Below are 22,946 nucleotides of genomic sequence, written 5' to 3'. Positions count from 1 at the left end.
TATCATCGATCTCTGTCCTGTGACAGTGACCTTCTGTATCCCTGGCCATGCCACCTCTCCTTTGCGTCCATTGTCTTATTTACTCCAACTTTTCAGGTGACCTGAAATCTATCTTGCTCTTTCTTTGCAGATTGTGCCTCAAGTACAGCTCAGTGTGGACCCCCCCGAACCACCTGTCCCTCCTGAGCCACCTCAACAGCGCCCACATCATCTCACCAATGGCGCACCAGTGGCCAAGCCACCACCAGCACTCATCAAAGTAAGTGTGCATACAAGTCCCCCAAACTCTGTTTTTACCTGAACCTCGAACAGCGTGTACTGGTGCAGATTACACCAAGATCATTGGAGCCGAAGGTTGGCCAGTCTTTTATCTTCCATGAGTGACATGTGAAAGTTATTGTGTTACTTTCTGCATCTATGCTTTACAGGCAGCTATGAGGCGTGTTGTTCGGCATGGATAATTCCATCTAATAGCCATGTACACGGGTCTACTCTTTAAGCGTCCTTACAGCACAGTTCGGTACCTGGTTTCAGTCCTGTTGATTGGCTGTACGTGAGCTGGGACCTCATGCTCTACCCATCCTGGTAGAAACACTGTCCTTGTCTGAGTCCAGCAACTCCTTGGGGGGGAAAGAGCAGCATTTTCAGGGTGAACTGTGAGTCTGAGCAGCTGTGCCTCTGACAAGGGAAAAAAGGTTGCACAGAAGATGCAGGGAGCAGGCGCTCTGGCAATCCATGGTTCTTGCATCGCTTGATGAAAATGTTGCTTGGTGAATGCAAACATCTCACATATGATTTGTCATAAATGAAACTAAGCACTTTAAGTTATTCACTTCATACTCAAAGAGAAAGTTGTCTAGAACTATAAGTGGTAAATGATTTTTATTCTGCTATTCAGCCTTTGAAATACAAACTTTGATCTTGGGTCTCGAGCCAATAAATATTTTACATTCTGCATGACATATAATTTCAGTATCCAGGTGGCACACGTTTCGCTTGGGCCTTGTAAGCCATCAAGTTTTCTCAAGTTGACCATTCAGTCCGTTGTGGTTTCATTGTCATTAGCATCACATGGGGGAGCTGTTAGACACTAAATGCAGTTTACAGGCACCCAAACCCCACACAGTCATCAGAACCTCACAGACGTGGTCTTTCATAATTGCAGTAGAAGAGAAACACACAGCGCCACTCACAAAAGAAGCGCAAGTCAGTTTGGGCAGCTGTTAAGAGTCCCCAGTCATGACCGGCTTTGCATTCTGAACTCCTCACACTCTGGCGCTCACTGAACAGGACATGTCCACACATTACTAAGCAGTCTCGGTCCTTGGCCATTTAGCAGCAGCAGAACATAGTTTCTTATGCATTCCATAGGGTATGGTCATTGCAAGGAAGAATGCAGATATTCCAGTCCCTGGTACTCTTCTTCCACTGCACAGTTGTCTGTCACCCCAGAAGTGTAAAGGTGAGCCCTGGATATGTGTATGGTTCAGTATATATCCAATTCTTGGGTTGTTGGCTTAACCTAGCATGAAGTTACATTGAAAGTTATCCCAAAGTTATCGGAACAGGCACCCCTTTCCCTTACACGTTATCGCTCACTCAACCACAGACCTTCAACACTACTCATGCTTTGAACCCTTGGTAGGGTCTGCTTCCCAGTAACCTCATTTCCTCTCCACCACTGAGCCCAGGGCCTCACAGTTGCGATAGTCCCTCAGCCCTCTGATGTAGGCCTGTCGACAACAATAGATAGTTCACTCAGTGCAGTGTGCCTGTTTTTATGGTTGTTTTTTTGGCTTTTATAGCATTGTGTTAATTTGTGTGTTTTTCTTTACTTCTTCTTTTTTTTCTGCCTAGTTGTTTCTTGTTTTCTTTTCTCTTCTTCTTCCCTGTCTTTCCTTCCCCTAGCCCCTACCCCTCTGTAGACTGCTGGTGAGACTTGAGTAACCTCTATACTCACTCAGTATCATTCTTGACATGTAGACTCACCCCATGGTTCTTGCAAACTTCACATCCATGCCTAAGCCTTGTCATATTTTTTCCTGCAATGTCGATGGTCTAACTCATTATATCAAACACAAAAAGTGCTCTTCTATTTCAATTCCAAACATGCTGATATTGCTCTCCGTCAGGAGACTCATCTCACTGAGGCAGAGGCTGAGAAGCTACGGCGTGAATGGGTGGGCAAAGAGATACACGGTTGCTGTCCTCTGCAACTGGCAGATGACCAATTGGTGCCTCCGAAACGTGGTGTAGCCATTTTGATTCTGAAAACACTGCCCCATGTTGTGCTTAAAACCTGGGTTGATCCAGAGGTTTGCTATGTATTCGCCAAACCAAAGATCAACAGTAACGTTTTATGCATAGGTTCAGTGTAGGCACCCACTGGTCCGAATCGTGCCTTTCCCCTTCAACTCACCAGTGTACTGATGGAAATAGATACAGCAAACATCCTGATAGGCAGGGATTGGAATCTGGCCTGAGCTGCAGTCTTAGACCGCACTGGTCCGATTGATGTATCCAATAATGTGAACTGAGCTCCCTTAGGAGATTTTGGTGCTGATCATAGCCTTCGCAACACATGGCATCTCTTAAATCCAACAGACCGGGAATACACGTACTTGTCCCCGGTTCATGGCACACAATCACGGCTGGATTTTTTGTTGATATCACAGCCCATGCTTTCCCCATCGTTGCAAGACTTAAATACTAGAGAGAGGACACTCTGCGACCACTCCCATATTTCCCTGCAGGTTCATATTGGCCTGTCATGCCCAGTTCATAAGCCTTGGCACCTTAATCTGTCCCGCTACAACCACCCAGTAGTTAAGAATCAGCTTAAAACCCACGTGCATACTTACTGAAAGAACCATGATGTCTTGGTTGACTCTAATTTGACATTATGAGCAGTTGCAAAGGCAACCATCTGGGGGCAGCTGATGAGGGATTCTGGCATGTCCAATAGTTAGAGGGAGAAGCGTCAGAAAACACTGGAGGCTGATAAAGTCGGCCTCACAGATCCTTACATGGCGCACCCGTCTGCTGTTGCCAGGCGTAACCATGAGAAGGCGCTTATTGACTGCAATACTTTTCCCCCCTCTAAAGCAGAGTATGCTCTACATAGGTAGAAATGCCGGCACTGCGAATGGGGAGAGAAGGCAGAACGGCTACTGGCGGAGCAGCTCAGGCAGAGGAAGGCGGGCATGGCCGTTCCTGCTATCATCACTGACTCAGGGGCGTTAGTCACCAAGCCACAGAAAATTGCAGACTTGTTCGCATCTTACTATAGGGTCATCTACTCCCCAGAAATTGTCCCGGGATCAGCGCAGATGAACTCCTTTTTAGATGGTCTTCACTTACCATGCCTCTCAGAGAAAGATAGGCAACTGCTTCAGGGCACGATTACTTAAGAGGAGATTGAGCAGACCATGTCTGATCTATTCTATCATAAATCCCCGGGGTAAGATGGCTTACCAGCAGGGTTTTACAAATAGACCAATTCCGAGGTGGTGGATCTTCTCCCTGATGCCTTTGCTGAGGCGGATTGCATGTGCTCCTTGGGTTTAGTTGACAAGAGGGCGCTGATTATCATCCTTCCTAAACCAGGAAAAGGCCCTCTTCTTCATGGCAGTTGTCGCCCCAGATCCCTGCTCAAAGCAAATGTCAAGATACTGGCCAGTATTCTATCTGCCCATCTCAAGTGGGTCCTCCACTCTCTTATTCATCATTCGCTTGTAGGCTTTGTCCCAGGCTGCTCATCATGTAATCATCTTTGCACATTAGCTCATGCATTTTGGCTAGCAATAGATCTTCCGGATGAGGTCTTGGCGCTGTCATTGGATGCCGAGAAAGCTTTTGATAGGATTGAATGGGACTACCTGTTTGCCACACTCTGGAAATTTGGCCTTAGTGACGACTTTGTCTCCATAGTGAGGTGGCTCTACTATTCCCCCTCAAGACAGGTCAATTGTGGGTGCTTTCTTTCTGATCCCTTCCCAGTCCGCAGTGGTACCCGTTAGGGTTGCCCACTCCCCCTCCCCCTCCCCCTTCTATTTCTCCAGGCAATGGAGCCTTTAGCGGCATCCCTATGCCAACCAGACCAGATCATAGGTATCCCCAAGCCCGGAGGTCTCTCTACACTGTTTTTATATGCAGATTACGTTTTACTCACCCTTTATCAGTCTTTCCTTTCTCCATTCCCGCTGTGCTGCAGATAATTGACGTTTTTGAGGCAATATCTGTGGCTGCAGGATGAACTGGGGAAAGAGCGAGGCCTGCCGCTGTTGTGAATCACCACATGTTCCACCATCACCAGTTATCTATTCCATTGGAAGAATTCCTGCATTAGGTACTTGGGCATTCTAGTTAACAGAGGCCTGAAGTGCATGGTAGTGGATAACCTGGACCCACTTATAGAGCGAATGCAGTTGTACTTCACAAAGTGGTCCGACCTGAATCTCTCTCTGGGGACGGACTGAAAATGGTTACCCCATACCTTTCTCTACCCTCCGATCAGGTAGACAAGACCAATAAGGCTTTCGTCTGGGGTTCAGCAATCAATCAATCATTTGTAAAGCGCACTACATACCCGCAGGGGTCTCAAGGCGCTGAGGGGGGTTGCGCTACTGATCGAACAGCCAGGCCTTGAGTATCCTCCTGAAGGTCAGCAGGTCTTGGGTCTGTCGTAGGCTCAGTGGGAGGTTGTTCCATGTCTTGGCGGCGAGGTGGGAGAAGGATCTCCCATCGGTGGTTGTTCTTCGGATGCACGGGACGGTGGCGAGTGAGAGGTCAGCAGAGGGTAGCTGGCGGTTGGGGATATAGAAGGAGAGCCGACTATTGAGGTAGGCTGGAATGTTCACTTAATCCGTATCCAATTATGAAAGACCGCCACCTCAAAAAATCGAGTCACGCTACTAGAACGCCGGTACCAGTGGCGTGACATCGCTATGGATTTATGATCACGTACTCGTAACAATACTGTGTGTGCTGGCTCATACGAACTAAGATTGGGATTATTAAGTAACGGACACGATTTTTTGAGGTGACGGTCTTTCATAATTAGATACGGATTAAGTGAACATTACATATAGTAAATACAGATAGATACTTTTTGTTTGATGTGAGGAACCTTGTCACCACGTGGATTTGGAGTTGTTTATCGATGTGAGGCAACATCGTAATATTCTAATGTGCAAGCCCTGAAGAAGTCAATTGCTGTGTACTAGCAAGATGAAACACGTGTTGGCTGTGTTTTATTTCTTTGGATACTGGAACTATTTTCTTTGGAGTTGGGAACTTTGGAATTAATAAATCTACCCTGCAATACGAAGTGCGGATAAGTTAAGTTCTTACCTCAGGAACTTGAATGCTGATTGGACCCAAGATTGGATGATAGACCGATTACACTGATTTATTGGATTTTGAGTGCTCGGAAGAATCTCTTTTGCATAATTTGTGTCACAACCTTTGTTGTGACTTTTCTGGGGTTGTGGTAACCAACTCCATATCTTCTTGGATGCACCACTGTTGGAATATTATTGCTTATTACGTTTTCTTTCCCCTACTTATCTGTGCGCCTATAACAGTCTACTGTTACCGTATCTTTGTCCATGTAAATGTTGAACAGCAAGACTTCGCCTGGCAATCCGGAAGCTTATCGCCCATATATCAGCGTGACAGCCTGCACTCTGTGGAGCATTGTTGTTTAGCCTTACACTTAGCACAAATGGCCTACATGCACCCTCCGGTCCAAGACCCCCCTTTTATGGGTTGTGATCGAATGCAGACTCCAAGAGGCCTTGCAAGTTCTCTTTCATCCTGAGCCAACTGTTGCATCCCCCAAACCCTATGCTTGAAAGCCATGTACACCAACTGGATACGGGCTCACAAGCTCTTGTCGGTTGATGCGGATCTGTATGACCAGGCTCCCATCTGGAACAATACTATTCGCATAGGGTCATGCTTGACTTGAGCTTCTGGTATAAAGCTGGGATTCTAACCCTCACACACCTGATTTCTAGCGGCAAACTCAAGTCCTTTGAGATTTTACAGGACGAATTTAGCCAGCTGCATACTCAACAATGGCGCTACACACAATTACATCATTGCCTGCTGAACAACCTGGGTCCTCACCTTGGACAACTCCTTGTTTCACGGTGCTCTCTTACCATAACACTTGGGGTCAGTTTAAAGGTGTGATGTCCAGGTTATATAATCTTCTGATTCGCCACCTCTACTCCCAGCCACGATTAGATAGCCTCTGGATGACCTGGCAAGCTTGCCTGTAGGTGGAATATGCTGATGATGAGGAGGACTGGGTAGAGCTCTTGTAAGCCTTGGAATGGGGAGTCTGGGAAGCACGGATGAGGTTCAGTCTATTTAAGTTTCTTCAGGGCTGGCACTGGACCCCCGCACGGCTTCAGGTTGCACCCTCACTATGCCTGCTGGTGATGCTAACGTTCGCTCTGTGATATAGTTCACATAGTACTGGAATGTCGGGACAGCAGTGGGGTCAACGCTCCAGGAGTCCTTGAATTTGCCACGCCACTTTTGGACTGACTAATTCTCCTCCATGGCTTATTGGACCTTTCTGAGCTGACCCGTCATGCCGGTCATCTACTTGTCACTGCCCTTACAGCTGCCAAGATCTGTATTCTACGGCATTCACATTCTCCATAACTGCCGTCTCATGAGTAATGCCCACACCCAAGCATTGCTGTACTTGGGCTTCATCTGAACGATCCATTTCCCTGTCCTTTTCACGCTGCTTTGTACTTTAGTTTTGTCTTCCTTCTCTCCATCTATGGCCTCGCTCCTTTCCAACTTTTCTCTTCTTTTCTTATATTTTAGTAACATTTGGTATTGGTGCAGGTATTGCACATCTTACTATGGTTTATGCTGGACTTGCATTTGTTTGAATTTGCAGATATTTCTTTTTTGATACTTAATTTTTTGCCAATAAAATAATTGAGAAACAATCAAAAAGTTTTCCCCAAGCATTGGGGGGGGGGCAGTGAAGTCAAAGCACATCTTCTGGTCAGTATGCCTCATCTCCATGGCGACCAATTTCAAGTGAAACTGCCTTCTGGGTTTTGTATATTCCCACTCAGGCAATCCCTGACAGCAACTCAAAGCCCAGGATAAAAGGTATGGGAGGCAGCCTCTCTTCATTGTAAAAGGTGTGCAGGCTGGTGTTGCCTTTTTGTCATTTCTTTGTGTAGGTGTTGCTCAAGACAGATCATAGGCTGGCCTAGTAGAACTGGTTTAGCCAGATGCCACGAGCCTTAAATTGTCTCCTTGCTGTAGGAATTATATTAGAAGCTAAACCTTGGACCTGGTTTTACAAAATACTTAGAGCAAGGGAGGAACTGAGAAGAGCAGCTGGGGCTGAAGATGTAAATGGTGGCTGGTTTGGCATGTAGGAAGAGGGGAAACTGCAAGTTCTAATGACCTCTAAAGGGTATTAAGTACCCTATAACTGTAGGAGTTAATTCCTATTGATGGTACCCCAAAGTGGTTATGCCACCTCCTGTTTCCTACAACACAGGTTTACCAGTGAGAGCCAGTAGGCAGTCTCCACATGGGGATGCTTGCAAATAGTGCCTGTACCACACTACAATAATGAGCTGCCACCAGTTACTACTTGTAGCATAGCCTTTTCAAGGGTTGGTAGGTAGCCACCAAGGTTAAAGAAGTTCTACTTTGGGTGGGCACCAAACACTGTACAGTCTAGTATTCTATTGCTAATCGACATATTACAGATATACAGAGCACCTGCAAGGAGACTTATGGCACAGGTCTCCTGTGTAAGAATTCCTACTAGGCCTCTCATAATATTAAAATCAGGTACTTGGGCAGAGTACAAGGAACTGTTGACCGTTTAGTGTCTGATGCGCTGTTAACTATTTGAGCCTCTGAGTTTGTTCCTGTATCTGGCACTATTAAGACAAACGGTGCATTGAAGTATTGGTAAAATGTCTTTGGTCAGACATCAAACCTTACAATGTAGTTTACCCTTGCCCCCCACCATTTTTCTCTTTCCTGTCAACAGCACAGCCAGCCCAAGTCAGCCAGCGAGAAGTCTCAGCGCAGCAAGAAGTCCAAGGACCCGAAACCGAAGGTGAAAAAACTCAAGTACCACCAATACATTCCCCCAGACCAGAAGCAGGATAAAGGGGAGCTGCCCATGGACTCGTCCTATGCCAAAATCCTCCAGCAGCAGCAGCTCTTCTTGCAGCTACAGATCCTGAACCAGCAGCAGCAGCATTACAACTACCAGACCATCTTGCCTGCTCCACCAAAGTAAGAAATGGTGTTTAAACATACATTAATAGAATGCACCCTTGCTATGCTCCTCCGGGGCTCTTTTAAAGATAATCTAAAACAGATATCCTCAGACCATAATATACTTCTTCAGTGGTTAGAGCCATTAATTTTCAGTCAAAATACCTGCACTAATTATATCTGACCATGCTGCGCTCCTTTAGTTTATGAAGGTGCAGTCGAAATACACCACTGACCATCTTAGACTATGCATCATGCTACAAAAGCATTAGAGCAACCTAGCTATACCGATAAAACCTTATCATGCTCCACTCTTGCAGTGCATGTACTTAATACACACATTCATAATATCAATGTATGCTCTGTCACTAAGAATTTCTATGTAAGCAACTACAAATGACAGACCCTGGTTTGCTTCTTCAGTGCATGAACTACTAACTGTCTACTTCACCAAGTGAGATCAGTCTTAATAGACCATGATCCATTCTACTAATGTTTGCGATCACACCTTTGATAACCGCAGACCCTGCCCCACTGCTGCAGTGCCTGGAATCTAGTCTAAAGATGCTACATTCAACAAAGTCATCAATTCTCCAATCTCGAGGAATCTAAATACAGACCTAATGAAATCCAACAATGCTTTGCTTTTTTAGTGTTTAAGATTCACTAACTTTGTTCTCTTATCAATCATGTGTCATCAGTGTACATACACATGCTAATATCAGACTACCCTCCGCTCCTCCAGTTTGAGATTTGGTTGCAATACACTTAAATATAGGGCCATGTTCATATTTACTTTGGTCTCCTTGTGACTATGCTGCTGTGTTTTTCTTTACAGACCCCCGGGTGAGCAGCAAAGTAGCAATGGCAGCAAAAGCACAACAGTCATGTGTACTCTCTCTACCACTCCTGCTGGTTCTGGCACGCTTTTGAGACAGAACAGCAATACAGCTCCTACAGCAAAGCCTGGACCACTCCCGGCTAACCTGGATGACCTAAAGGTGAGCACTCTCCTGGTACTGTGACAGGCTTCATTCCACACATTTTATACAGCTCCTATTTTGTATTTATTTTGTTTAGTTTTTTGACTTGGCAACAGCTATTACAGAGAACAGTTTTATTGCCACAGGAGTATTTCAGACACATGCTGTACTTTGAATAGTGTACTAACAATACTGATCTACACCATTTACAGCTGTTTTGTATATCACACAAAGTTACACAGTTTACTTATTTACATTGAGCATGTTCATAGCAGGGAGGTATTTCTTCAGAAATGTTGGTTAAACAATGAAACACCGTCTGATCAGCAAACCCTTCATAGGAGACACATCGTTGTCAACCCTTACTTTTAGTATCTTCAGAAAATAATGATTTACTTATGGAAAGTGTGAAGGGAGCTGTGGCAGTCTAATAGCCCATTCTGGAATATTTTATTCTGGTCCTGGGGGCTCCAGAACCCGCCACAATGTCCTCCCCAGCACCTAGACCTCTCCTTTGCCCTCCAATGGTAGCAGTGAATCATCTTTGATCCAAGGGGACAAGGTAGGTTTTCACACTTACCTCTTCTTTTGGCCAACTTATAAAATTATATTGTTGTTTTGCACCCAAAACCTTCTTTTAATGTAATCCTTTCCAGCAACTCTTCAATTTTAAGTTGTCTGCACTTAGGCTTTATTAGCGCCAACATAGCTGTTTCTTACTTGCGATGGTACTACCCCAAGAAATCTGTTGTCAAAAGTCTCCATTGCGCAATTGGTGTCCTGTTGTGTGGTAGTTTTATTGGCTAAAAGGCTCATTATTCCAGAGAGGATTCACACAGGGCTGTTAAGTGGTTTTCCAGGTACCTTTGGTCATGCTACAAAAGAGACTTGTAGATTTTGAAGCAAGCCTGCTCTCTCTATTAATAACGAGACCGCTAACATGCTGTACAAAAGTAGATTAATATTTAGATCGGACATGTGTCCACCATAAGCATAAGGCCACCACCTTCTAGATGTCCCACCAATTGAATAAAGTTAACCTGTACTCACTCCTGGTTACTTGACAGACCACTCAGGCTTAAGTCAAAGGCAATGTGTAAAGTATTTAAGCAGTGCATATAGTCACGCAAAACACAGGAAAACCCCACAACCACTTCTAAAATACAGAGAACCCGTTTTATGAGAAAAAGTAAGAGCAAAATGACCGAAATCCAATAAGAGGAATCAGATATGAGTTTTTAAAGATTCTAATGAAAACTGCACCAAAAAGCACCAATGATATAGTAAACAGGGGCCCAGGTGCAATTTGAGGCTGACCTCAGTGGAGTGGTTCGGTTACAAATGGATTGGTCCTGGTAAAAGTCATAAACGTTTCTAAGGCCCAACGCAGAAATGGTCTTTGTCACTTTTTAGAAGAAAAATCTGGTGCCTGTGAGTGAGGATCTCAGGGTGTCAGGCACAGACCAATGTAAAGGTCTAGTTGCCAGTGGTCAGCTGGGTATTTTAAGGAAAAGGCATCTTTGCAGCTTTTTGTCTTCCTATAGCCACACTGGAGGTCAGCCAATGTATCCTTGGAGTCCACTTCTTTGTCCTTGGTACAAGTGTTAGCAGGTCCATCCTTTGGGGCTTCTCTCAGGTCATAGGTAGCAGGTGTAGTGCTGTTGTAATCCTCTGCAAGTACAGAAAGTGTTTGAAAGATGGTGCAGCGGGATACCACATTTCTGCCACTTTATACCCCAGCCAGTGGGTGTGGGCGTGAGTGTGTCAAGTCTTCAGGATCCTCAGGAGCAGTACCTTCCAGAAGCCCACCTTCCAGCAGCTCCAACTCTGTTTGGAAATTCCACAGAGTATCCGAGTGGCTAGATGAAGGCAAGGTAATTGGAAAATGGTCTGTGGGGAAGGAGACCTGTAAAGTAAAATACACTTCACAGCTTATGACAGTAATGTATCATTTGAAATTGAGTAGCTTTTCTCTTAGTAGCACTTCTGTGAAACAGTGCATTTTCATTCATACACGTGAGCAGAAAAAGAAGAATACAACCCAATCAATACTTTTTGGCATAAACACATGTAATACGCTAAGAACGCAATACAATAAAGTCTTTTGTTCCTAGTTTTTAGTATGTGTAACTTCACCCTACCTTGCATGCTATCCACCCCCATGTTATATTACACTTGGGCTGGCACAATAATATTTACTGATGTCTGCATGTCCATGAAAAAAGATTCTCAAGAATGTGTGATAAACTTCTCACACTTTCGTAAATAGCAGCATTGGGTTGTCTTAACCACAGTTGACCCAATAAATGCAGTAGATGGATAGTAAAATCTGTCTGTGTCTGAAAGGTGGTCCTACTGCATTGCACACTAGCAATACTGTGGCCCATTGTTAGCATAAGCAACGTAGACTCTACCAGTCTTTACTCCAATCCACGGCTCAATCAGCCTGCCACTATGGCCTAGCCCGATGACCTGACTTACCTCCTTGCTGCCCAAAAACAGTGGGCAGTCTTTTTCTAGCCACATGGTCCTTTAAATAGAAACTTATCCAAGATGACCACTGAGAGTTCATGTAGTATTGCAAGCGTTTGGCGATGGCAGCTACCTTGAACTATTCATAACATATGGCGGCCATCTAAGTTTGTTCAAGAATGTTCCTAGAAGTATTCATAGACCGAAAAATGACTGCAGTTCCCACCACCAGCTGGTTCCTTGGAAATGTCACTTCCCACAGGTTTGCTGACAAGTTCTGTCAAACAGGTGAATGTTGCCCATTACTGTGAGGTTGACATGGGCAATAGACACTTTCAGGATAGGGTGACTCCTAGGCCCTCCTGAACCAATGGGGTAAAAGTTTCTGGGGAAAACCCTACCCACATTTTCCACAGTTTCCGTTTGCCCTTCTGCAAGCAATGCCCTTCTTCCTCAGAATCCAAGATGGGAAACACTTCTTCCCTTGGGCAGAGCCTGTGTACCCACCCAGAGGTGTGGCTAGGGTAATGATTAGTCCCCTCCTCTGGGTTACTCAAAACCAGTTCTAGGGGTGGCTTTCTTTCCACTGGCTTTAGTACCAGCCTGACTAGCGAAGGGGACAAAAGCTGGGGCCTTTCCAGGTGTCACCCAACATTTACTGTTCCATTACAGTTAGTTAAGCTCATGGACCCATCGTAACTGGTCTTTATGCCATGGGAATAAACACTTCCACTCCCAGGCCATTGTCTCTTTTCTGGGAGCAGTTTTCACATATCTTTCACTCCTAACTTAGGCGGAGTACAGGGTGAGCAAATTAGCCTGCAGCAACTTCAAGCGGAGTAAAGCTAACTTTTTAAAAGTACATTTCTAATATATTTAATATAAATTCGACTTCACCATTAGTTTAGATATTTATTAAATATGAAAATACGTTTTGAATGGAGTCTGTAGCTGGTACAAGTCAAAAGTTATAGATTTAAGAATATAATTTATATTTTGACTTTTTCTAGGGACAAGTTACTGCCTGACCAGTGACAGTGTTGTTTTAGGCCTAGTCTCTGGAGGAACATGTGTTTCCAATCTTACACATTCGGCTTTTAAATGTGATGCACCCAATTTTGTGGGCAGCAAGGTGTGCTTAGTAGTGACTATTTTATTTTTTAAATCTGATTTTCCCACCTGTCAAACTGGTGATTTTGACATGACTGGGCAGCAGGGTTCACTGCTGCCATCATGCTACACAGGGAAGGGTTTAAGCCATGTTTTCAATGCCACTGTAGTGGATGTTAAATTAGTTATTGCAGTCCTCGAGTGGCAATTACTTTGCCATGCCATGGAGGCATACTTTGGCCTTAGAGAAAATTTAAATGTGGCGATTAGGTTTTAAACGATTTCACTATGTTTTAGAGGTCAGAACATATACACTGGGTACTGGATAGGCATGCTCCCGTGTTGGAGTTCCAGATTACCAGCACGGTGATTCCACCCCCAAAAAATAAAAAACTGGGGATGACCACCCAAAAAGAGGTCAACTTGCAACAGCGGTCATGCCACTAAATTGCACTAGATTTTGAAGAGGCCATGTTTTCTTTTTGGCTGGAGGATTTGTTTTGTTTTTATACTTAAAAAAACTGTGCTTATTTTACTATCTGCCCTGCAAAAACGTAGCACATGCCTACATACACCCTTTGTTATGGCATCACTGACTTCATGTTTCATTGGTAGTTATAGGAAACTAGAATTATGCTGCAGTTTTCCCCCACTGTTTGACCCCTTTTAGAACTACTGGGTTCTGGTTTTCAACTCCGACAGTGCACTGAGGCATGCTGACAAGACGTCCGTGCCAATGCTCTTTCCCCTAAAACAAGTAAAGTCTAATTGTAATCCAGTTTGCATGGACTTTGGCACCCCTATAAGTCCCTAGTAAATGGAACCCCTGGAAACTAGGACATGAGTACTAAAGCGGGTCCCTAAGAGCTGCAGCATGTCTTATAACACCCTAAGGGACTCCTACACAAACTACATGCAGGGTGCTATTAAAAACTGCATGTCATGGTGCAAACCAAGAGTGAAAAGACAACATGGCCACTGGTCATTACTAGTTCCCCAGCTACATTATGGATTCACTGAAAATGCTTGTGTTTGGTATCAAAAACCTTGTCTTACTAAATCTAATATGGCATCAGTGTACAGGTTTATTATGACATGCATCCAGAGGGCACCTTATAGATGCCCTTGAAACCTTACTAGTCTTCTAGTGTGCTGACTGACTGAATTCTTTTGCCTGCCACCGCAGACACATTTCTGATCCCCTGCTGGTGAGAGCTCATGTTCTCAGGCGGTCAGGAACAATGCCTGCCCTGTCAGGAGGTGTTATCACCTCCTCCAGCAGGATGGCTTGTGAATCTGCATACCAAGGTCAGAGGCCTCAAAGACCTGCCGTCTTTGATATGCAACCCAGGCTTCCCCAAGATCTGGAAATGCCAACCCCCTGCCCTGAGGCCCATCTGGTACCAGGTCAGGTGGGAAATTAGTTACGCAAGGAGTCGTTTTACACCTCCAGGCTAGTCACACCGCTAAGGTGGGCCGCCCGGAGTAAACACAAAAATTAGGATTTCACTATCTTGGTTGTGGTGAAAATAGGACTCTGGTACAGGGTTCTGCCCACTCCCCACAGGAAGTAGTCATATATGGGGTGGAGTGACCACAAGGGTCAGTAGCCCATTGGCTACTATCCTTCACTTCCCTTAACACCCTTAAATTCCGTATTTAGGTGCCCCTTGGCAGCAGGAACTTAGATTCGCCTGACAAAAAGAGGAGGACTAAGAAGAGCCGAAGAAGCGAGAACTGGGCACTACCGGTGGACTTTGGCACCAAATCATGCCTGCCTGCTCCTCTCCCGACAGTCACGATAACCCAACTCATCCTGCAGCTGTGCATCCTCCAATAGCCTTGGAGGGCCACCTGCACTTCGCCAAACCGCCAAAATATCCCTTGAAGTGGAGGAGCCACTTCCTGCAACCTGCAGGCACTGGCTGCAATGTACGGTTAACCATTCTGCTGACCACCTAGTCCATCGGTACAGCAGCTATCCAGTAGGAGGTCACTGTGCTCCCCGAGGTCCGATCCTTCTCCCGACCAAGTTCGAAGATGCCAGGAGCCCGTTGTCAACAATACCCAGCGTACTGGACCCCTTGCAGCAATCAACCCTTGTTTGAAGTCCGATCAGGACTCCAACACTGCCAAGACCGACAATCTGATAAGGGACGTCCGCATCGCAGAGACAAGCACTGAAAGTGGCCCATCTGTCCTGTTTTGTCCCCTTCTGCAGGTCTGATCGAGAACCAAAAGCACATTTAATGTACAGGAACAGCTGACCAAAACCCTCTGCATCTGAGCGCCCCAACCCAGGTCCATGAACACCGATTGTGCCTCCCTGCTCCCAAGACCCTCATTAACTGAGGTTCCCCTTGGGAGCTCCCTGACTTGTCCCCAATCTTCCCAACACCCCCTTCAGCAGTCTGTTTCTAGGTGACCCCATCCCCTTTGGTGTACTGCACAAGGCTACCAATCCATCCAGCACCTCTGAACCTGGATACTACAGGGCAGATCAAGCCAATCTGCTTGTGGATCTTGTGACTTTGACCCCCTAACCCCTTAAATCCTAAAAGGGACCCCCGAAATACAATTAAAAGCACCTGTATGCAGTATATGTTTCTTTCTACATGGGAAAGCATTACCTCGTAAAAATGCATTTATGTGACAATTTTACTTGCCTGTACAACATGATAACTTGAAAAGTACTTACCCAATTATAAAATTCTTGGTGTTAAAAATTATATAAAAATACCTGTTATTCTTTCTAGAGTTGGTCTTGAGTTTCTTCTTGAGTGTTTGTCTCATTTATTGACTCTGTGTTCAACAAATGCTTAATACTACCCTCTGATAAGCCTAAACTCCTGGCCCACTCTATCACAAAAGAGAGCATTTAAGATTATTAATTTAAGCCATGTAAGCCTATAAGCGTTGTCTAGACTTTCTACCCAGTGTACCTCATTTTCGTACACTACATACAACGTCAACTTCCTACAGTAGAGATCTACTGAATTAACATTTGGTGCTAGGAAATGGCTACAGATTGGATGCTCAGTACAGTTAGGCCATTAAAGAAGGTTTCTTACTGTGCATCTGCAGTTTCTGTTAAAAAGGGTTCTCTGTTGCTTGATCTTTCTTTACAGGCTTGAATTATTATCTGATGCCTGGCAACTAATTGTTAGCAGAGTTTTAAACGTATACAACAAAATAAAATTGAAATAGCACTAAACTACAGGTAGCTTGTCCACCTCACTATATGACCCAAGCTCCAAAGAGGCTCGGAACTTCAAACCTCCTGAGAAGTTATGTAGCAAGCTGGCTCTGTATATACTATATCAAAATGAGATATAGTGTGCACAGAGTCCAGTAAGTCCCCAAAGGTAGAGCAGAGAATAAAGTAGATAATACCTTAATTTTAATTTAGTGGTAGCTGGGTGGAGCAGTTAGGCTTATCAGGCGGTATTGTGAATGCATTTGTTGTACATACTCATTCAAGGCAGGAACATACACTCAATGACTAACTCCAGGCCAATGTTTGTAAAAATATTACTTTAGTTACTTTTATTTTTAGGAACCAAGTAGAACTCCGTTACAGATAAGTAGGCTTTTTCAGAAATGCAATGCTTTCAAGATACAGTTGGCAAATGTTTGCATAAGCATTAAAAATACTTTACGTGTGCATAAAATACTTTTCAAGGTCAAAGACTTACTTTGTATTCTCAGAATCAACACTTAGTGCAATACATGGAGACACCAAAGCAATACTATGGGAGGAAAGACAGGTAAGTATTATCAGGTAAGCACTCTAGCAAGTTCAGTCTTCGAAGGGTTTCACCAACACTGGGCAAGGGTCAGACCAAGGTACATACGGCACCACCAGCGACACTAGGGCGGTCAGGTGCAGCGGTCACTGAGCCCAATGGTAGCCTATGGGAACGGGCCACCTCGAAGAGGCACCGGTTGCTAGTAAGTACCCGCAGTTCAGTGACACATGCTCTGGGGGTTAAGGTCAGCACTGTAGGGGCTAACATGTAGCATCAAGAGCGGCAGGGTACAAAAGAGGCATCGGGTGCCCTGTAAGAATAAATGGAGATCCTTGATCCGAGACAAAGATTGCAGGCTCTGTCCAGAAGGCTGGCTGAAGGAATCCAATGACTGGAGAGGTGATTTGGATAGTGGGAGGATGCCAGGACACAGTCTGTTTGGCACCCCAATGCCTGGGGGCGGCAGGTGCAAGGATGTCTTTAGGCGTTGGGTTTCACTCATTGGGTCCAGTTGCGGTCGGGGGAGGGGGGGTCTTCAGGATGAGGCTGCAGGTGTTGTGGCTAAGTTCAGGAGAGGTCGTCCAATGCTGGATCCCAGGTCAGTATCGCTGGGGAGAGGTCACTGGGTTGGTGAGCCACCTGGAGTCGGGCATGGGCGACTAGTGCAGAGTGCTGAGGTCTTGCGGTTCCGGGAGGCACTGGAGTCCTTGTTGAAGGTTGCTTTTGCTGGACAAATCCGATGTCCACTAGTCAAAGTCTGTATTGAAGATGGCTTTGCAGTTACTGAATAGTTGTTGGACACACAGATAGGGTCGCTGGATGAGGAGACATGCTGGTAGTGCTGGAGCCAAGTCCGTTTTCTACGTCCTCTCCACTGCTGCACTGCTCTTCGGTCCTTCTTCGCAGGTTGTCAAATCTGAGGAACAAGGTTCAAGGGAGCCCTTAAATACTACATTTAAGGGTGTTACTGAGGTTGGAGCGCTGTAGTCAATGACTACTGTCCTCTAGGGTGACTACACGCTTCAGGTGCCCCCTGCCTTTGGGGAGAGGGGCACATTCCTATTCCTATGGGGCCTATTTCTCCATCCAAGATGAAGAATTCTCAATAGAGGGGTTCACCTCCGCTCCTGGCCACCCCCTTGGTGTGCCAAGCTAAGTTGGACAGTCCTACTCAGCCTACTAATTTACCCACCTATCCTACCACCTAAAAGTGTGGCTGGGACAGGGGGAGGAGCATCTCCACTTGTTGATGCTGCTCAAATCAGCATAACACAAAGTTAGAGGCTTTGAGGCTCACCAAGTGTTGTTCCAGCAAGGGGGATTTGGAAAGTACCTCCACTCAGAGCAGGCTTTGTTCCTGACCTCCGAGAGCACAAAGGCTCTCACCCCATGAGGTAAGAAACCAGTCTGTTGGTGGCTGGCTGGCTGGAACCAGTCAGCCAATACACTAGAAGTTGGTTGTTTTTCAGGGGGCATCTCCAACATGCCCTCTGGGTGCATGCATTTTATAATAAATCCTACACTGGCATCAGTCTGGGTTTATTATGCTGAGACGTTTCATTCCAAACTTCTTAGCCTTTAGTGAAGCCATTATGGAGCTGTGGAATTTGTGTTGACAAACTTCCAGCCCATGTACTCAAAACGGCTTCACTGCACTTGCAGTGTACGAGAAAGGGCTCAGACACTGTAGCGGCCTACTGCTCATGCAGCTATGCCCTCACCTGTGGTATAGTGCGCCCTGCCTTAGGTCTGTAAGGCCTTCCAGAGAGGCGACTTACCTATGCCTCTGGCCTTGGTGTGTAGGAATGGCACACAGGAATGTGTGCCATGTTGACTCTTTTACTTTAACTACACCACAACACATAGCCTTCAATGGCAGGGTGCGTTTGTTTGTTGTGGGATCCTTGCTGGTGGCACAATACATGCTGAATTCCCAAATGGACCCTCGCTGGTCACTAGGCCCTTGGTACCACTGGTACCTTTTACACAGGACTTATATGTGGGTCAGAGGTGTGCCAATTGTGGAAACAATGGTACAGGTTGGAGAAAGGACACTGGCACTGGGAACCTGAGTGGCAGAGACTCAGTGCACATTCTGTCAAAGTGCATCAGAAATCTTGCAACAGTGTGTGTATGTGTGTGTGTGGGGGGGTACTGTAACAGAAACCCTCTTTCCTAATAGTTCAAACTCTGCTTTCATTCCACGGTTACTTGACAAGAAGAAATCTTGGGAGCTCTGTTCTCTTCTGCTCCAAGTTGTTTTTTGGTCAGTGGTCTACTGGGTACCTCTTGTCACCTTCAGTTGTTGGAGGTAGGCAGGTTGTGCCACTTTTGTGCGTGCGTGACTGAGCCATGGTGGCATCATGTGCAGTGGTTGGTGCTTCTTCTAACAATAGGTCTTTCTTCAACCTTTTTCTTCTTGTATAAGGAAGATTTATTCAGAAAACCCCAAACTAAATGTATTTACTGTGTGCACAAAAGATTACAAGGTCACAAATATTTCTAATACATTCAGCCCTGAGACTCTCATTGCAGGTAGGGTCCCCTTCTTCGTCCTATACAGTCTGTTTCCCTTGACGAGGAATCAGTTGATTGTCTTCATGCTTTATTCTACTAAGACAAGGAAGCGCGAATAAAAACTCATTAGGCCTAAGGAATTGATCAACTCCTTTTTAGAGACTATTATTACCCTCACTATAAAAATCTGTGTGCAGACTCCTCGTTGCTGTGTTTCTCTGATAGACAAATAATAATAAAGAATCCAGGCCTTCGGTAACCTTGGAGTCCTCTTCCTTCTCCACAGATCGTGTTCCTCTGTCGACGATGGCCCTGTTGATGACTTACTCAAACAAGGGTAAGCATCACTGATTATCAGCATCAATAATGAAGAATCTGCAGACATATAGTACACTGTTGTTGGCTTCTTCGATGATAAGTGCTTCGATGATTGACGAACAGCCCTCTTCGTCCACTAACTCTAGTCTGCCTCTGCTGACCCATCCATTGACATAGTCCATCCTATCAACAACGTCTCTTTTTGATCACACTTCTTCATCAGCAACCTTAGTTGACCACTTTGTGGTTGACCTTATAGTTGTCAGCCACATCAACAACTATTATCTGTGTTCTACTTTAGAGCCATTTTTCAGTAACTATGCCATTGTTGCCTTATGTGCCTTCCACCAGTATCACCCCAGCACCACTTCCACGAATTTGGGATGATTCTTCTTCATCATGTCGGAGTGAATGTGACTTCAGTGTCCTTGCCATTTAGGGCAGTTACAGCAGGTTCTTTTTTTTTTCCGAATATGACAACTTGTAATGTCACTCTTGTTCCAGCAGAGTGTCCTTATTATTAGGATATACATTATATACCTGATAGTTTCAAAGAGGAATCGAACTACAAAGAAACTTTTCAGTGTGACAGGTGGTGTCCCTGTAGGTAGCCACCCATATCCCCACAAGTACCAGCGGTGCTGGTCCCTATGGATTGATTGAACTTCATGAACGGACTGATAAACGTTCTGTAACCAATTGACTCCTTCAGCACAATCTATTTAACTGTCTCAAGCACATCTTTTGGCTATTCCTTCTCATCCAGATAAACCCCCAAATGGCAAGTCCGGAAGACTTGTCTACATTTCTCCACCAATTGTGGCACAACATTGCCTGTTTTGAAAAAGGTGCAAGGTGATTGTTGGTAACAGGCTAAATCTGTTCTTTAAGAGTAAACTTCTTCAGCCCCTGTATATGCGTTTCTTGATGCCTCATATAGTGGATTTCGCCATTTAGAGACATAAGCTGTTCCACGATGATGTGACTGTCTGCAAAGTGAATCCTCTTTCCTGAGGATCCAATTTAGACTGCTAAACGAGCCTTTTGATGGGCAACACTTATTTGAAAAGCATGCAGATGGTGGCAACCAAACAGTTATTGGTACTGCAAGGTCTTTTTATTTACTTCAATGTAAGCAGAATTATTCATACCACAAACACAAATTTGTTTTAAAAAGTTCCTATCAACTTGGATGGTCGGGAAATTTCCATCCATACTGACTAAATTTCTACTTACAATCCCAGTCCACATCACAGTACGGAAGACAACAAACAAGAGGCCTCTGCCAGTGCAGACATAAAGGTGCATCATTCAAGAGGGACTAGAATCAGGCCTGCACATATGACTTTTGAGGCAGCCTCATTTTCCATGCCAGCAGGGGAATATTGCTTGCTTTGTGGTGTCAAATTACATATGATCGCAGAGTATTTGGTATCATATCGCATGGAAACATGATAGAATTTTGTGTCTAAGCTACCATCAAAACCCAAAGGATGGAAGATCATCTGCAACTAGAATTTCTGCAATCAGAAATTAGAGTATTTTACAAGTCTGTGATAGTTCGCTCGAACATCCTATGACATTGATGCTTCTACTCTAAGTTTTTCCTTATTCACAAAATGTCAGCGGAGTGCCGTACAGTGTTGTACTGTCCAGTGCAGAATATGTTCTTGAACCAGCAAAGTTTCAGAATGGTTTTCACTTCTAGCCATCTTTCAGTTTATCAATCGCAAGACTTCCTGGCATCAATCGATATGTAGGATGCTTACTTCCTCATTCACAAGTACCTTTGAAGATACCTATTTTTTATTGTAGATGGCCAGCATTACCAATTCAGGCTAATGCCGTTTGTGAACACAAGGGGTGTTAATGTGAAGTCAAGGTTCCTAACAGCCGCAACACATCTGTGACCTCGAAGGGAGTGAGAGTTGTTCAATACCTGGATGACTGGCTTACCCATGCCACTTCATTTTAGCAAGCAACCAGATGGAGGAGCTTGCCAGTGAATTTGTTAAAATACTTAGACTTAGACTCAACAAAAAGAAATCAATTCCCTTTGCAGCAAGCTTTGTTGCTAGGACCCACTTTTTGTGCAGGCATTCTAAAAGCTTCATCTGAAGAAGAGTGAAAGGCGGATAAAGTGTGTGTAGTGAAACACAGTACAGGAAATACAAGATATTTTTTGAGGGGACGAATAGGTGATGTCCACTTGCGTCCCCTTGATTCCACAATTTCTCGTGTGGGTGAGGCTGCTCCAGGAACAGTTAAACTTACCGTAGAAGCAAGTCACAGGACAAAGGGACAAATCGTTTACAGGACCTTTCAACTCTTGATCTCTAGACTGCTCCAAAACAGTTTTCTATTTAAACATTCTGGAATTACCACTTTACCTGAAGACATTCTGGCCACTTTTCTGTCCTCAATATGACTGCTGATTGATAAAAATTTATAATGCGCAAAAACAATAACCCGCAGGTATCAAGGCGCCTAACAATAATATCAAAAGTCTGAATCAATCATCATTACACATAGGCCTGCAAGAAGAGGCGGGTTTTTAAGGCACCGCGAAATGTCTGCAGGGAGGGTAGGGACCTAAGATCCAGAGGAAGATCATTCCACCATTTGGGAGCTAAAGTGGAAAAAGCCCTGCCACCCCATTTAGCTCTTCGCACACGAGGGGCTGATAGAAGCAATTTCCCGGAGGAACGCAAATTCCTTCCAGGGATGTAGTGGGAGATGATGGAACCCACTCCAGAGTCACTGTTTCTTGCAATGGCTCTGTATGTCATGCACAGGACCTTGAACCGTACTCGGTACTCTACAGGGAGCCAGTGCAACGTTTTTCTGGCCAAGGTGGCCGAAGAGCGTCTAGGGACATCCAGGACAAATCTGGCCGCGGCATTCTGGACTACCTGCAAGCGCTGCAGGAGGGTCTTGTTTAGCCCCGCATACAGCGCATTGCAGTAGTCCAGGCGTGACCCAATAAGCGCGACAGCTATTTGCTTTCTGGACTGCACAGAAAGATATTTCCTGATCCTTCGCAGGGTATGGATAAGGCCCCAACAGGTGGAGATGGTCCTACTCACCTGTCTGCCCATATCCAAGGCAGGATCTATCATCGCCCCAAGATTTTTTGCAGATGTAGTGGGGGAGGGACACACTCCGAGCGAGTCAGGCCACCAGCTGGAAGACCAGATGTTTTCGTTCCCACCAAACACCATCACCTCAGTCTTCTCCCCATTCAGTTTGAGAGAGTTCTGAATCATCCAGTGACCAACCGCCTCCATACAAGATCTAAATTTGGAGACGGTCTGCACATCTGAATGGGAGAGAGAGACGAGTATTTGGGTGTCGTCAGCATAGGAAACTACCTCCATCCCGAAAGTTCTTATTAATCTGGCTAGTGGGGTCACATAGATGTTGAATAGGGTCGGGCTAAGAGCCGACCCTTGAGGGACCCCACATAGCACAGGCCGGGATGGAGATAGAAACTCACCCATCTTGACTCTTTGTT

The 22,946-nt window shown here is 45.1% G+C and overlaps 1 protein-coding gene across 1 annotated transcript in view; it reads left to right on the top strand.

Moving 5' to 3' along the window:
• Positions 1–22,946, top strand: part of MRTFA (myocardin related transcription factor A) — a 206,709-nt gene that overhangs the window by 128,722 nt on the left and 55,041 nt on the right. The window contains exons 9-11 of the mRNA XM_086958422.1: positions 131–259; positions 8,051–8,301; positions 9,122–9,284. Of these exons, the coding sequence (XP_086814548.1) occupies positions 131–259; positions 8,051–8,301; positions 9,122–9,284 (543 nt within the window). The remainder of the gene's footprint in view (positions 1–130; positions 260–8,050; positions 8,302–9,121; positions 9,285–22,946) is intronic.

The sequence above is a fragment of the Lissotriton vulgaris genome, chromosome 1_1 (genome assembly GCF_964263255.1).
Source record: "Lissotriton vulgaris chromosome 1_1, aLisVul1.2, whole genome shotgun sequence".
Lineage (NCBI taxonomy): Eukaryota > Metazoa > Chordata > Amphibia > Caudata > Salamandridae > Lissotriton > Lissotriton vulgaris.
Note: the sequence above shows the minus strand (reverse complement) of the source record. Positions and strands in the feature narration are given on the sequence as shown.